The sequence below is a fragment of the Monodelphis domestica genome, chromosome 3 (genome assembly GCF_027887165.1).
Source record: "Monodelphis domestica isolate mMonDom1 chromosome 3, mMonDom1.pri, whole genome shotgun sequence".
NCBI classification, from domain to species: Eukaryota; Metazoa; Chordata; class Mammalia; order Didelphimorphia; family Didelphidae; genus Monodelphis; species Monodelphis domestica.
The window spans coordinates 366,425,009-366,440,186 of NC_077229.1; the positions used below are offsets into that span (position 1 = coordinate 366,425,009).

The 15,178-nt window shown below is 34.3% G+C and overlaps 1 protein-coding gene across 2 annotated transcripts in view; it reads left to right on the plus strand.

Moving 5' to 3' along the window:
- Positions 1 to 15,178, plus strand: part of CDH12 (cadherin 12) — a 1,480,679-nt gene that overhangs the window by 1,396,350 nt on the left and 69,151 nt on the right. For both annotated transcript variants that reach the window (XM_056824264.1, XM_007486837.3), the window contains one exon: positions 13,652 to 13,905. In XM_056824264.1, the coding sequence (XP_056680242.1) occupies positions 13,652 to 13,905 (254 nt within the window). The remainder of the gene's footprint in view (positions 1 to 13,651; positions 13,906 to 15,178) is intronic.

Here is a 15,178-nt window from a genome sequence, read left to right on the forward strand (position 1 = left end):
TTTTTACAGGACATAACTAGAGTCATTTGGCAGCTTGAAGTTTATTGCTCATCTGGGGAGGAAGAAAATGTAAAACTTGATCAACATTTTTTTTAAACTCTTACCTTCCATCTTGGAATCAATACTGTGTATTGGTTCCAAGGCAGAAGACTGATAAGGGCTAGGCAATAAGGGTTAAGTGACTTGTCCAGGGTCATACAGTGGGTAAGTATCTGAGGCCAGATTTGAACCTAGAATTCATCAACATTTCTATGTAATCTAACTTTTAAAAAATCAGGCTTATAGCTGCATTAACTAACATTATTCAATAATATCTCTAAATTCCCTTTGGTTCACAAAATACTATGCTAGGTAATGAGGGCAGAGAGTAATGTGCCATTTTTTGGATCAGACATTATTTTTACCCTTAAGGAGTTGATATTCTTTGCAGGAGATAAGGCACCAATAAGAATCACGAATAGTGATGCTTAATGTGCCATAGGAACACATTTTTATAGAACAGAAAGTTTATTTAAATAATGTTATGGACAAACAAATCTAACATGCTATTCTGGAAAGCTAAGGAAGACTTTTTACCTCAAATATGCAGATAATGAAAATTACTGACCCAAAACAAGCAAGAGGTATATATGCATACATATATGCTCATACATGCACGTGTGTATAATCATATATATATGTGTGTGTGTGTGTGCCTAATATATTTAATTGGCAAGAATTCAGTCATCACACAAAAGAGAAGGATATATGATGCAAAATCTGACCCAGTAATAGTTGCAGATGTGAGATAGTTTGCGTGTACCTTACTCTTTCTTCACAAATTCTCTTGGTTTTCCATTCAGATTTCAGTCAGGATAAGGCACAAGTCAGAAATGGTCAGTAGATCATGATCACCCTCCCTGAAATTGCTTTTATCCTCAAATGCTGAATGCCATGTCAGCATAAGTATTGCTTGTGCAATAGTCTGTGTAACATGAGTCATGTCGTTCTTTATCTGTTCTAACCTTCTTTTTCCTGACTTTTTTCAACCTTTCTCTATTTTATAACATGGTTTTACAGCTCCTACCTAGTTAAATCTTACTATAACTGTTGACCTTAGAGAATTTATCAACATTTAACAGTAGAGGTTATATCACATTAACTTTCTGCTCTTGATAGCTTTCAAATTTATTTTTATTATGTTACATGCACTGTAGTATTTTCATACAGAAACCATTATTTGTATCTGGCTCAGTGCAGTGTGACACAAAGGGCAGCATGAGAGATTTTCTACCAATACCAAATACCTTAGGGAGATTTGTAAGGTTTCACTATTTTATTCTGAACTTAGAATTACTTAGTGCTATGGTAGTGATATTTTATTAAAAGTAAAAATATCACCACATGCACATTAAAATATATTTAGTTCCATTAAGCTAAAACATTAACCAAGATAAAAGTGAATTCCACAACTATCTACACATGCATTCAAGTGGCCCATTAAAAAGTTATTATGAATCATGTAACCATGGAAAAATATTCTAAATAAATAAATTAATTAATTTAAAAAGTTATTATGGTTATCTAGCATGTCATGATTCATATTTATGCATTCTGACTCATTACATGTGTTACTGATACTTTATTATTTTTTTAAAAACAGGTTGTTTTCTTTCTATGGTCTAGTATCTTCTTGTGTACACTTGGGTTTTTTTTCCTTCTTTTTTCTTTTTCTCCTGAACTTGATGGGGCTCAGCCATCATTGAATGAACTAATTGAAGTTTCCTATGCATTACTTTCTTTGAATCTGAGGCTCTTTACTTGTTTTAGAAATCAATTTCTCAGTGTTGTTGTCTTTGTTGTTTTTCCAATGCCATTTTGGCTACACTTAAGATGGAGATGTTTCTGAAAGGGCTTTAATTTTACTCTGCTCCTTTGGAGTGAATGATAAATACTCTCCTCTTTCTTTCATCTCCTCTCCCCCACCTTCCTTTTTACTTAGCTTTTCTTTTTCTTCTTTCTTTACTTCTTGATCTTCAAAGAGAGAAGGTGAGCAGAAGAAAAGAGTGATCCGGCACAGTTAGGAAGGAAAAAGATGAAGGGAAACTTTTCAGTTTTTTTCCCCTACACCTCAAACCCACTTTATAAACATAGAGACAGTCTGCCATATCACTGTGTCACTTTGAGTTCAGAATAAAATTGTGAAACCTTATAAATCCCTCCAAGGCATTTGATATTGGTGGAAAATCTCTCATGCTGCCCCTTGTGTCACACCACACTAAGCCAAGTACAAATAAAGGTCCTTTATGAAAATAGTACAGTGTATGTAACATAACAAATATATTTGAGAGAGATCCAGATCAGAATGTTGTTGTGTTGTTATTTTTCTTGTTTTTGTTGTTTTTCCTGGAAACCTATGCTAGAAATTAGGTCAGCCCAAAATAAAATAGGAAAATAAAAATGTCGACAATCAAACTATGACATCTTTACCTGTAAAGTTGAATGAAACATGCTTTGAAATTTTTATTTTTATTTTTTACAATTCTTACCTCCTGTCTTAGGATCAGCACTGTGAATTGTTTCTAAGGCAGAAAAGTGGTAAGGGCTAGGCAATGGGAGTTAAGTGGCTTGCCTATGCTCACACAGCTAGGAAGTATCTAAGGCCACATTTGAACTCTGGACCTCTCATCTCTTGGCCTGGCTCTCAATCCACTGAGACAACTAAATGCGCCAATGAACTTTATTTTTAAGCATTGACTTCTCTATGTGGATTCATAAAAATAAAAGGTTATCTCAGGTGGTAAAATATTCAATGAATCTAGATTCATATAGCCTAAAAGTGATATACAACATGAAATATATATATTGCTACCTACAAAATTACGTAACATTAATTAACATCTTTAGGCTTATTAAAACAGAATGACAGTCACTAAAGTTAAACCCAGTTTTTATATCTAGCATCATATCATAAATAATATCACATAGTTGTACCTTAAATAGTTATTTTTAAATATTAAGAAATCAGAGCATATTGAGAAAATGTAGAACTTGGCTATTTTACTAAATTTATTTTGTACTTAAATGTGAAAAAATTCCTACACAGAGCAGAACACACAAAAAATGATTCAATATGAAAAAATAAATTATCGTTTCACACTCTTTGCTTTTTCTTAAAATAAATAAATTATGCAATTACTTTCAGTTGACATTACTTTCATTTTTACTACATTTTTAGTATATCCTTTTGATTATCCTGATATCTTCTGTGAATTAAAAAAATGTCTCAATGGTCATCTTTGCATTGGCATCACTATTGCTAACTTACTCTACTCCCATATCGCCAGTTAATTAGTAGGAGAATTAAAGCAAAAAATAAAGTTAAAAAACGAGCATCCCCAAATAAAATGAATGCACATAGTAACTATTATGTCTAAAAATACATATTATTCTATACTTTGTGTCTATCACCCCTCTCAAGAGGGAAGTAGCTTGCCTTATCTACCCTGAAAATTTGTGGTTAATTATTTAAACCATCAGGATTTTCTTTTAAAATTGGTTTTCTTTATAATGTTTTCTTTGAATAAATTGTTTTCCTTGTCTCTCAAATATTCTTTAGTCATTTTTAAGGTACAGTAACATTCCACTAAGTGTCACTCTGTACTGGTCACCTGATTTCAACTCCAGCATCAGACAATTATTAGATTGTTACACTGAACAAATTCACATAACCTTATATCCCTCATTTTCCTCACCTCTAAAATGACCTGGAGAAGAAAACAGCAAACCACTCCAGTATCTTTGCCAAGAAAACACACAGGTGTTCACAAAGAGTCAGAAACAAATTAAAAACACCTAAGTAACTATGAACATTCCATTAAATCTATATACCACTACTTATTCAGCCATTTCCCAAATATCTAAGAAGGAATGAAAGTACCCCTTAGATTTTAATTATTTTTTTATTCCCTCATGCTTTTTTTTACTTTTCAAGATATGACCATTTCCTACTAATAGGGTACTTGCTGTTAACTGTCCTCCATACCTTTACTTATTTTTTCCCTATTGAGTATGGTGTATTTCTATATAAATGTACCTGTTTAATCCTCTTTTGTCTGATCAGGAATGAGTTATGGCCATCTGCTGACTGCTTTTCCCGTCCCTTCTTCAATGTTTGTATATTCTTCCCATGTACTTCAATTATGAGAAATAGAAAGCTCTACTTCCTTCTTTTTTACACAGTAATGGATTCCTTCATTTTACTGTAACTTCCTTTTCTCTTCTTTAAACCTTGGGAATAACCAATCTATCCCACAGATTATTTTTTCCCTTCATCTAACTCATAAGGTTCTAAAGAAATACTTGTTTCACAAGCCATACTTCAAATAATGTTTCTGTTGCTGTATACAGTTTTCTATTTATTCTTCTTGTTTTACTCTATATAATTTTATGTAGGTTTTTCCATGTTATTGGGTTTTTTCAGAATTAACCTGCTTTTTATTTCTTACAGCACGGTATTACTCCATCTCATTCATATGGTACAGCTTCTTAGCCATTCCCTAATTGTTAGGTATCCCCTCAATTCCCAGTTCTTTTCTACTACAAAGAGAGATTCTATATATATTTTAGAACATAAAGATTCTTATTCTTTTATTCCTTATCACTGTAGGAAATAAACATAATAGTGGTATTGCTGAGTCAAACAGTATACATAATTTTATAACTCTTTGAGCATAATTCCAATTTGTTCTCCAAAATGTTGAATTAGTTCACAGTTCCACCAAAAGTGTATTAGTGTTTTCATTTTTCCATATCCCTGAAACCTTTCTCATTTTTGTCTTTTATCATTTTAGCCAATCTGATAGGTGAGATTATATATCAGGTTTTTTTGTTTCATTTCTCTAATTAATAATGATTAGGGCATTTTATATAGTTTCATATATAGTGATTTGATTTCTTATCTAATAATTGTCATTTCACATCTTTTGACCATATCTTTTGGGGAATGGCTCATATTCTGACATATTTGATAAATTTCTCCTTGTATTTTACATATGAGCCCTCTAAGAAATTATCTATAATTTTTCCCAAATTACTGTTTTTCTTCTAATCTTGACTATATTGATTTTATTTGTACAAAACCATTTAATTCAGTGTATTCAAAATTATGCCCCTCACATCTCATAATGCTTTTTATCTCTTATTTATTCATAAGTTCTCCTCCCATCCATAAATATGACAGGTACTTTTAATCCCTATTCTTCTTATTTGTTAATGATATCTCCCTTTATCCCTAGGTCATGTATCCATTTTGATCTTGTTTTTGTAAATGGTGTAAGATATTGGTATATATCTAGTTTCTGCCACACTGCTTTCTAGTTTTCCCAAGAATTTTTTGAAATATTGTTTGAAGAATTAATTGTATATGCCCATCTCCAGGGAAAGAACAGATAAATTAAAATAGGTAAGACATAGTTTTACATGCATATCTGTATTTTTGTCTAATGATGCCTTTTCTAATGGAGGGAGTGCTACTCTTTTGAACTCAGTGTCTTGAAAAGGTGGCTAGAGACTTTTCTCTGAGAATACCCATTAGTAATTTCCGTTAAAATTAACTTTGAGAAGTTGGAAGAACATCTGTGAAGCTGGAAAGAGTTCGTTTGATATGATAGCTGTTCTCCTGAAGAGAGAAGCAGCTGGCAGTGGAGGGCTCGGTTAGCTCAGAGAGAGGCTATTGATTTCTAACTGTCACATCTTAAACAGCTGGCTGAGGCAACTTGCGAATTTTGACAAATAATTAAAGAGGTTAATAATATTTGAAGTTCATATATTAGAATAAGTTTAGATAGATAGAATTAGGTCTCTATTAGATAGATAGTTGAGAATAGTTTTAAGGAGGTTCACCCTTGGTAAACAAGAAGCAAATCCATGAGGATTTAGAAGGGGGGGTTATCTAGGATATTAGTATTAGAACAATATATTCCCGGCTTTATCTCTACCTACTTTATCCTGTCCCTGTCTATCCTCATAGTTAATAAATAAATAAGTGTTAAATTAAGGTGTGTCCAGCCAATTCATACATCATCTACAACTAGGTTACCCTAACAGCTCAATGCCTATCTATGTCAACTGATAATGATCAGTTAGCTATCAATATCTAAAACCCAAACAAGATCATATATACCCATAAGAAAGCAAAGAAGGAGTCTTACCAAATTCCTTTTAAGATACAAATTTGGTATTGATTCCAAAGCCAGGCAGACCAAAAACAGAGAAAAGAAAACTACAGACCAACATAGATGCAAAAATCTTAAATAAAATACTAGGAAAAAGTTATCACAAGGATTATTCACTATGATCAGGTGCGATTTATAACAGGAATGCAGGGATGGTCTAATACTAGGAAAAGCATCTATATAATTGACCATATCAATAATCAACCCAACAGAAATCACATGACTATCTCAATAGATGCAGAAAAAGCCTTCGACAAAATATAACACTCATTCCTATTGAAAACACTAGAAAGTATAGGAAAAGAAGGGCCTTTCCTAAGAATAATAAACAGTATATATTTAAAAACATCAGCAAGTATCATCTGCAATAGGGGTGGAGGGAAAGTTAGAAGCCTTCCCAATAAGATCAGGAGTGAAACAAGATGCCCATTATCACCTATTGAAATAAAATAATAAACTTATTGGAAACTATTACTGCTTGAAGTAGAGAAGGTAAACTTAGGGGAAACTGTTGTTCTCTGGCTTGTGACTAGAGAGAACTGCTACAGTAACCTAAACCTGGTTATTGGTAATGGATGTAGGAATGAGAAGTGCTGAGGGAATGTCACACACAGGGGAACTACTTATAAAGGAATGCCCTGGGATTTACTCTGGAGTTTGCCTATTGATGGCTGATGGATCAGTCTATTTCCTAACTTCCTCCCCCCTTCATTGCCTCCCTTTTCCAACCCTCTCCACCCAGTTCTTCTTTAATACTTAAGCTTCTTCCCTCCCTCCTGAGTGAACTATAATAGATACTAGTTTTCTTTCTCAGTCAAGGGGTTTATTGAGATAACAGGATGGGAAACTGAGGTAGGAGGCATGAGGATTTCCCTAAACTATGGAGATAATTTTAGGAAGGTTTGAAAAGTATTCCAGTCACAAACTCTGACTCTAAGCCAGTTAGGGAGATGGAGGACAACAGCAGTTAAAAATCTTTTTTCTTCTTCACAAGAAATCGGTAAAGTCTTTCAGCTTAACCCCAGAAAGAAACAAAGTTCAAAGTCTTTAAATTTTCTCCTGGCCAGCTCAACCCTCAAATAGACCACCTATTCAAAAGCTTCTCCCCTGGTCAGCTTCCACTGCTCAGAGCCAGAGAGACAGAGACCCAGTCCCCAAAAGTCAGGTTTCTCTTCTCAGTGTCAACTTCAACTGCTCAGAGCCAGAGAAACCCCCAAAACCAAATCAGCCTCACAAAAGTCTTTCAGCTAGCTTCAAACCTCCAGGGAAAGAGAGAGTGACTTCCAGTCAGAGACACAGAGACTAAATGCCAACTTTTTTCTCCTCACTGTGGCCAGCAAACCCCCAAATGCCACTCCTGGGAACATTCCATTGGAACCCTGGTTCTTGCATCTTGGTCCACAAGTCCTGCAAAACCTCTCTCTCTCTCTCTCTCTCTCTCTCTCTCTCTCTCTCTCTCTCTCTCTCTCTCTCTCTCTCTCTCTCTCTCTCTCTCTCTCTCTCTCTTCATGTCTCTATCACACTATATTATTTAACATTGTATTAGAAACACTAGCAGTAACAATTAGAGAAAAAAATAAATTGAAGGTATTAAAGTAGGCAATGAGGAAACTAAACTATCACTCTTTGCAGATGATATAATGGTATACTTAAAGAATACTAGAAAATCAATTAAAAGGCTAGTGGAAATAATTTAACTTTAACAAAGTTGCAGGGTACAAGATAAGCCCACATAAATCATCAGCATTTCTATAAATTTCCAACAAAATTCAGCAGCAGGAGTTAGAAAGAGAAACTCCATTTAAAATTACCCTAGACAATATAAAATATTTATGAATCTATCTGCCAAGACAAACACAGGAATTATATGACCACAACTACAAAACACTTTTTATACAATTAAAACTAGATCTAAATAGTTAGATAGTTTCTGTTCTTTTAAAAATCCATTTTTTTTGGTAGGGTCACATTTATCCTGCAGTAACTTATATTTCACAGTAAGTTATTCTTAGTTTATATTGTTTGCTTTTCTGGAATATGATATTTCAAGATCTTATGAATCTTGATTGCTTTTCCTTCATACTTGAATTGCTGTCTTCCTAAAACCCTACAAAGTAAGTCCTGTTATTATCCCCATTTCACAGTTGATGAAATTGAGGCAAATAGAAGGTAATGGACTTCTTGAGATTCACCCAGCCAATAAGTATCTGAAGCCTGATTTGAATTGAGGTCTTCCTTATTCTGGGTAAGACAGTATACACTGCACTACCTATACACCTCCAGGGCAATTCTTATTTTTAGCTTTAGATGGCTCCTTCTCTGAAGACACGCCAAGAATACAAGGGCAGTTTGGGGACTATTGTAGCCTGCTGCTATTAACTGGCAATTTGAAAAAGCCACCAAAATATATCTATAATGTCCTTTGGTCCTGGTGCCTAGTACTTGGGCTTCTACAAATTAGAAGGAAACTGGATCTGTCATCAGCACAAGCTACAAACCTCTGATCTCACTTCTGGAATATTAATTTAAAAATTATCACTTGGCTAACACTCTACATCCATGTTTCCTCCTTACCTCTATTATTTAATAATATTCTGCTTCCCTAACTGTGATTATGATTTATTTTGTGTTCAAAGAGAAAAAAAATACAATTCCAAAAGGTCCCGACTTTTATCCCATATTCTTCATTCTATAATATAACCCTGTAAATGTATGTTCTTCCTCTAGAAAAACACAGATATAAAGAAATGAATGACTAATTATCATAAAAGGGACATATCTCCATAGTAAATCTAGCCTCAAAGAATGCCTTATTCCACTGCCCTCATTATTAGCCACTATTGTTATTTACCTGCTCATTTGCTCAATATCTTATGCCTAAGCACAGATCATGTCACACTGTGGAGAATGAGCAGATGAGAAGATGATAGATTTATATAGACATAAGGGACCTTAGAAGCCATCTAATCCAATTTACCCCTTTTGCAGAGGAAATTGAGGCAGGGTAGATGAAGGTGGTTCTGGCAATAATGAATAGAATATTAGACTTGAAGTAAGAGATCTGAGTTCTAATACTGTGTTTGAAACAAACTGGTTGTGTGAACCTGAGCACATCACTTACTTTATCTCATTCTCAATTTCTTCACCTATAAAATAAGGATACTAGCATCTATCTCATAGGGTTGCCATGAAGATCAAATAACATAATATTTATAAAGTGCTTTGCCATGTTTAGGAATCATAGAAAATATTAATAAGTGATTTACAACATTAGCTTCCTTTAGAGTAGGGATTATTTTATTCTTTGTATTTGTAGCCTCAATACCTGCAATATAACCTGGTAATATTTTGAGTGATTTGTAATGTTAGTGAAATTGATAGGTTAGTGTCACATAGGTGATGGGCAGGATTCAATCCTAGGTCTAGTGCTTATTTCACCGTGCTATACCAGTTTCTGTCCCATTATGTATTGAACAATTCCCAGTTGAGTAGATGCTTTCTGTCTGGAGTAGATTTAATTATAAAAGCAATACTATGAAGAGATATTTAACCTGGGCACCATTAATAAAAAGAAACTGAATTTAAATACATTTGGTTTCCTTTATAATCCTATGTATTTATTTTATACATTTAAAAGCATTCTTTTGATAAGAGGACCACAAGCCTTCCTAAACTGTCAAAGGGGTCCCCTGTACTAGAATGAACATCAAAGAATTTTCAGATTATAGATTGCAGAAGGGAGATTTTTCAGGTAAATGAATTTGGTTGAGCAAGTTAGAAACTATATAGAATCTCTAATTCATCATTTCATTCTTAGGTGGTCACCTGAAGAATAACTTAAATTATATTTGTAACAAAAATGTTTGTTACTCCTCTCTCACATCTGCACAGCAAACAAAGAATTTAATTTATGAGAGAAATATTTACATTAATATATTTCAAACACATCAAGAAAATATCAATTATATATTTAGTTAATTTTAAGAAATGTCCTCAAAAATAACATATTTTTGCTCCTTAATAAAGGTAAACAAACCAATAGATAGTCATCATTTCTGTAATCTAGCATGAAGCACCATGACCATTCACTTCAAGGTTTGGGGTACTGAAAAAGTTTGCATTATAACTATCAGAATCATTTTACAATTTAAGGTCATGTACAGATGTTCTAACTCATTAACAGTATTGAGATCCGTCTCCACTTTTAGAGAACTGGGCACAATCCCAGAAGAAATATTCCAACTATGAGTACGTTATTATGTTTTCCTCCAAACTGATCTCTTCTCCAAAGGTCCTCATTTCTGTTTTGCACACCACTATCTTTCCATTCACCCAGGTTGGCAATTTCTGGGTCATCTTTGATTCTATTCTATTTCTCAACTCCTACATCTAAAAGGAGTAGCTTTTCTAGGCTGCTTTCTAATTCTTGCTTCCTTTGTTAGAATAGTGCCCCAGAGATGACCCATTAGTCCTTCTTTCAATAGTCTAACCCTGAGTGTGTTAGGAATATTTACTAATACTGTCATAGATATGGCTCTAATGTGCTCCCCATTGCTGAAGATCATTTCACTAGGAAGAGTTAGACTTTGGAAAGGGTATTTAAGAAGTAGATATAGCAAAAATAGTTATATTAAAAATCTCCTCTAAACTTTAGGGTAAACTCTCCTTTTCACAAGCAAGATTTCTGGAGAAAGTAATATCAAGCTTAAAAACCACATGTGGCAAATAGGTAGCTCACAGTAACTGATTTCTGGAAGTCCTTTTCTTCCTTTGGGGAGACCTCATGAAGTTCCCTGTGGATGTATTTAGCTTTCTGCTGAATCCTGAGAGTCAGTGCCCCAATGAAGTTCCTTTAAGTATCTAGTTTGCCCTTTTCAGCCCAGGTACATAATTCTGTCAGTCATGACTGTACTGGGGGCACCGCTACTAATGCAAAAGAGTTGTTCAATTTTTTTACATTTAAAATTCAAAGTGAGTTGGCAGGTAAGGAAACATAGATGCTTCTCCACCTCCATGTCCAAACAATTCCCATCCAGGGATTCTCCACCAATAGAGTAACTTTTCATAAAAATCCCATTTCTTTCTTGGCTTGCTGTTTGATCCAGTCCCCTCAAGATATTGCTGATTCTTCTTAATCATCTAAAAGATATTTCCTAAGTGGCTCTTATTCCTTGATTTAGTTCTCATCTAATTTACTCACTGAAATAATGCAATAGAGGAATCTAGGAATTGTGCACATGCCTAGTTTATCCCTATGATTAATTCTTTTAATCTAAGATGTATTCTAAACTGATGAAGGTTTCAGGGTGTAGAGCAAGGATCTTGTTAATTTGCATAAATTAGAAGGGAGTGGAATTTGGCACCATCTCTATATAATAATTAACTAAACTTTCAGTTCTACTTCCAGGACATCTTTCGTATCTTTCCTCTTCTTTCTGTTTATATACATACCAACTTTTTTCAGGATTTCTTGCCTGGACAGGTGCAACTCCCTAATCAATCCTCCTACTTTCAGTCTCTCCCATTATCAATTTGTCTTTCACATAACTGACAAATTGATATTCCTAAAACATAGCTAGAACTTTATTGCTTCTAAATTCTTCTTGGATCAAATATAAGCTCCTGTGTTGGGCATTTAAAAGCCTCCATAACCTGACTCCCTATCTTTCTGGTATAATGTCACATTAATCCCCTTCAAGCATTCCCTGTCATGGTCAGCTGGTCTGCCAGCACCTCCATCTTCTGCCTCTGTATCTTTGTACAGACCTAGATTAGAGAGCCACTTCCTACTTACTAGAGGCCTTTCTTGATTGTCTCCAGTCTCCTCCATTTGTTCATATTCTCTACAACTTGAAGTTATTTTTCTGTTACAGTTTTTAATCCATTTACATGTTGTATCCCCTCATACCTAATCCAAGGAAAGTTATTCTTTTAATTTGAATAGTTCCCATAAGATTCTCTGAACTTCTAAGATCATTTTGAAGCAGATGGTAAGAATTTTGCGATTTGATTTCTTCTCAGAAATATGTTTCAAAAAGGAGAAATGATGCCCTTTTTTCTTTTATAAGGCTCTGTTAAAGAAGATGTACTATTATGTTGAGGCAGCAATTAACAACTCATATGAATTACCCAAATGAGAGTTATCCCAGAAACTTCAAACAACTAGCTACAAAATATTTCAGTGTTTATTTTGTAATACTCAGGATTCTTTTTTCTTAAATGATTAGAAGAGTCTTCAAACTCTTCAAATCTTGTGCCTAAACAGTACAACTTCTCATTTAATCAAATATCTACTTCAGCAAAATAAAATATTATATATATATATATATGTATGTATTAGATAGAATATCTAGATAGACCTGTCTGTCTGTCGGTCTCTCTCTCTCTCTCACCACAGTAATATAACTGATTACACATGTTCAAAGCTAGGTGCTATTTCCAGAAAGATGCTACTGAAAATCAATGATGCTGAAGAGTGATACATTTTGTATTTAAGATTCTGCAGTGATACTAATCCCTTCACTCTTACTTTCAATTTTCAAGTTATATAATTGGTAGCCTATGCTTAAATTCTTTAGGCTATTCAAAATCCCTAGATTGAAGAAGTTCTGTACTTGTCATATATCATCTACATGTAGTACTAATTAGTTAAATTATATTAATATATTAATGTTACTATAGTGATAAAAAATTTGACTAAATATAAAACTCTTCAAAATTATCATTACTGTTGTTATTATAGTCCCTCTTCCAATCTTCCAGGGCTTAATTGCATGGATGAGGTGGAAATCAGTTCTAGATTTGTTCCTGTCAAGGATCTACCCCCTCAGCCAGTAGCCAGAAGCTTTCAGGAGGAGTTATGTTATTATTTGAAATATCTACATTAAAATGACAGAAATCATAAAAGTCTAGGGAAATAATCAATCAAAAGAACTAAGAATAAGACAATAATAGCTCTATAACAATAATAGTTGCAAAAGCAAAGGAGAATTGAATTGTTTGGAACATTTAATCCTGGAAATTTTTTGTTTGTTTTTGTTTTAACATTAAGGATTTATTTACAAAATGAAATCTTTATATTTGCTCATTATAACTTGTTGCCACTAGATGTCAGTGTTCACTAAGGATTGATTCTTCAGTATGGGTCACTCAACTAGCAACATTTAGCATAGAATCAGTATGTATGCGATTCACATAGATAATATGCTCATATGTTCCTATTCGGTTTTACACGTTACACTAACTTCAGTAAATCTGTATGTTTTCTTAGTAAACTTTTTTGCTCTCCTAATTAGCATACGTGAAATTGAATAATGCAAATTCTAGCAATGAAATCAAGAGATTAGTGACAAATTATAGGAACATTCCAAAGTACAGTTCACAGTTGTGCCATATTTTATGTGTTTTCCCTTCCTTTTGATTTTTCCTTACTGCAGCCATTAGATTTTGAAACAAAAAAGGCATATACTTTCAAAGTAGAGGCTTCCAACCTTCATCTTGATCACCGCTTCCACTCAGTGGGTCCCTTCAAGGATACGGCAACTGTTAAGATCAGCGTGTTGGATGTGGATGAACCTCCAGTGTTTAGCAAGCCTCTGTATACCATGGAGGTTTATGAAGACACTCCTGTTGGGACCATCATTGGAGCCGTCACAGCGCAAGACCTTGATGTTGGCAGCAGTGCAGTTAGGTAAGGATGTCTACTTCTGTACTTGCATCTAAAAACCGCAGTTGTTCATGAGACTGCCTTTTCAGGGAAATCACTCATATATATGAATACATGTTGAATATCTGTAGAATCTAATCTAATCTGTGGAAGTCATTACTAATCTCCTTCTTCCCTTCTGTTACCTAAAGAGATATTTTGAAAAACCTGATGGGCTTACTCCAGTGCAATTAGTTACTATGGCAACCAAATTTGCCATGTTGTTTGAGATGGAAAAAGGGAAACACAGCCAGTCTTCCCTAGTGTGAAGTCCCATCAAGCTGTGACCAGATTGATGATGATGCCTCCGGGAGACAGTCATTAGCATCAGAAGGGGGTGGAATTGTCAGCAAACACAAAAACACACCTGAAACCCATGTACACATTTTTAGAATAAGACCATAACTCTCTCACCAAAACCCAGTTATTTCCAAGACTTACTTATTTGTCCCAGAGGCTATGTTAATGCATCCCTCCTTTAAAGAGTATCCCTGTTTATTTATACTGAATTTAGTATTTGAGGAGCCCAAAGAAGAAACATACCAGTGTGCTTTGGCTTTCAATCTATAGCCTCTTGGAAGGAGCAAAGAAGCCTTATACTATTGTAAGGAACCTTGTTTCATTTATCAGTGCAGACTTCATTTCCTGACCCCTGAGGCTATCCTGATCACTTTGGTCAGCAGAGTGGAGAGAATAATTTTCCTTTCCCCTTTATATTGCTTTCAATTCTTTATCACTTCCAAATTACCCAAATTCCAGAGGACAACAGGACTGGAAGGGCAACATAGATGCTGACAGTGCTTGAATAAACTGGAAGTAACACATTCATCCTTCTGATGAAATGGAGAACTGCCAGGTTTTAACATCTGTCACTCAGTCCTTATATTCTCTACACCTTCCCATCAACCCTGTCTATATGTTTCCAGGCCTCCAATCAAGTAATTGTCATCAATCTAGTGACATAGGCTAATGAATCATGGTCTTTGCCATTCACCTGTCATTGCACCGTTAGGACTTATGGAGCTTTCCACTTGACCTGTAACTAAGCTTGAGTTTATGTTTTCTCTCTCTCATTTAGAGTGTAAGCTTCCTAAGAGCAGGTACTTCCATACAAATACACATGTATATGTATGTATATGCACTAATATTACACATGTACATGCATATATTAATAATATAAAGTTAATTGTATCTCCACTGTTTAAGACAATCCTTGGTACATGATGAGCACTTAATGAATGTTTGTTTTCATTTCTTC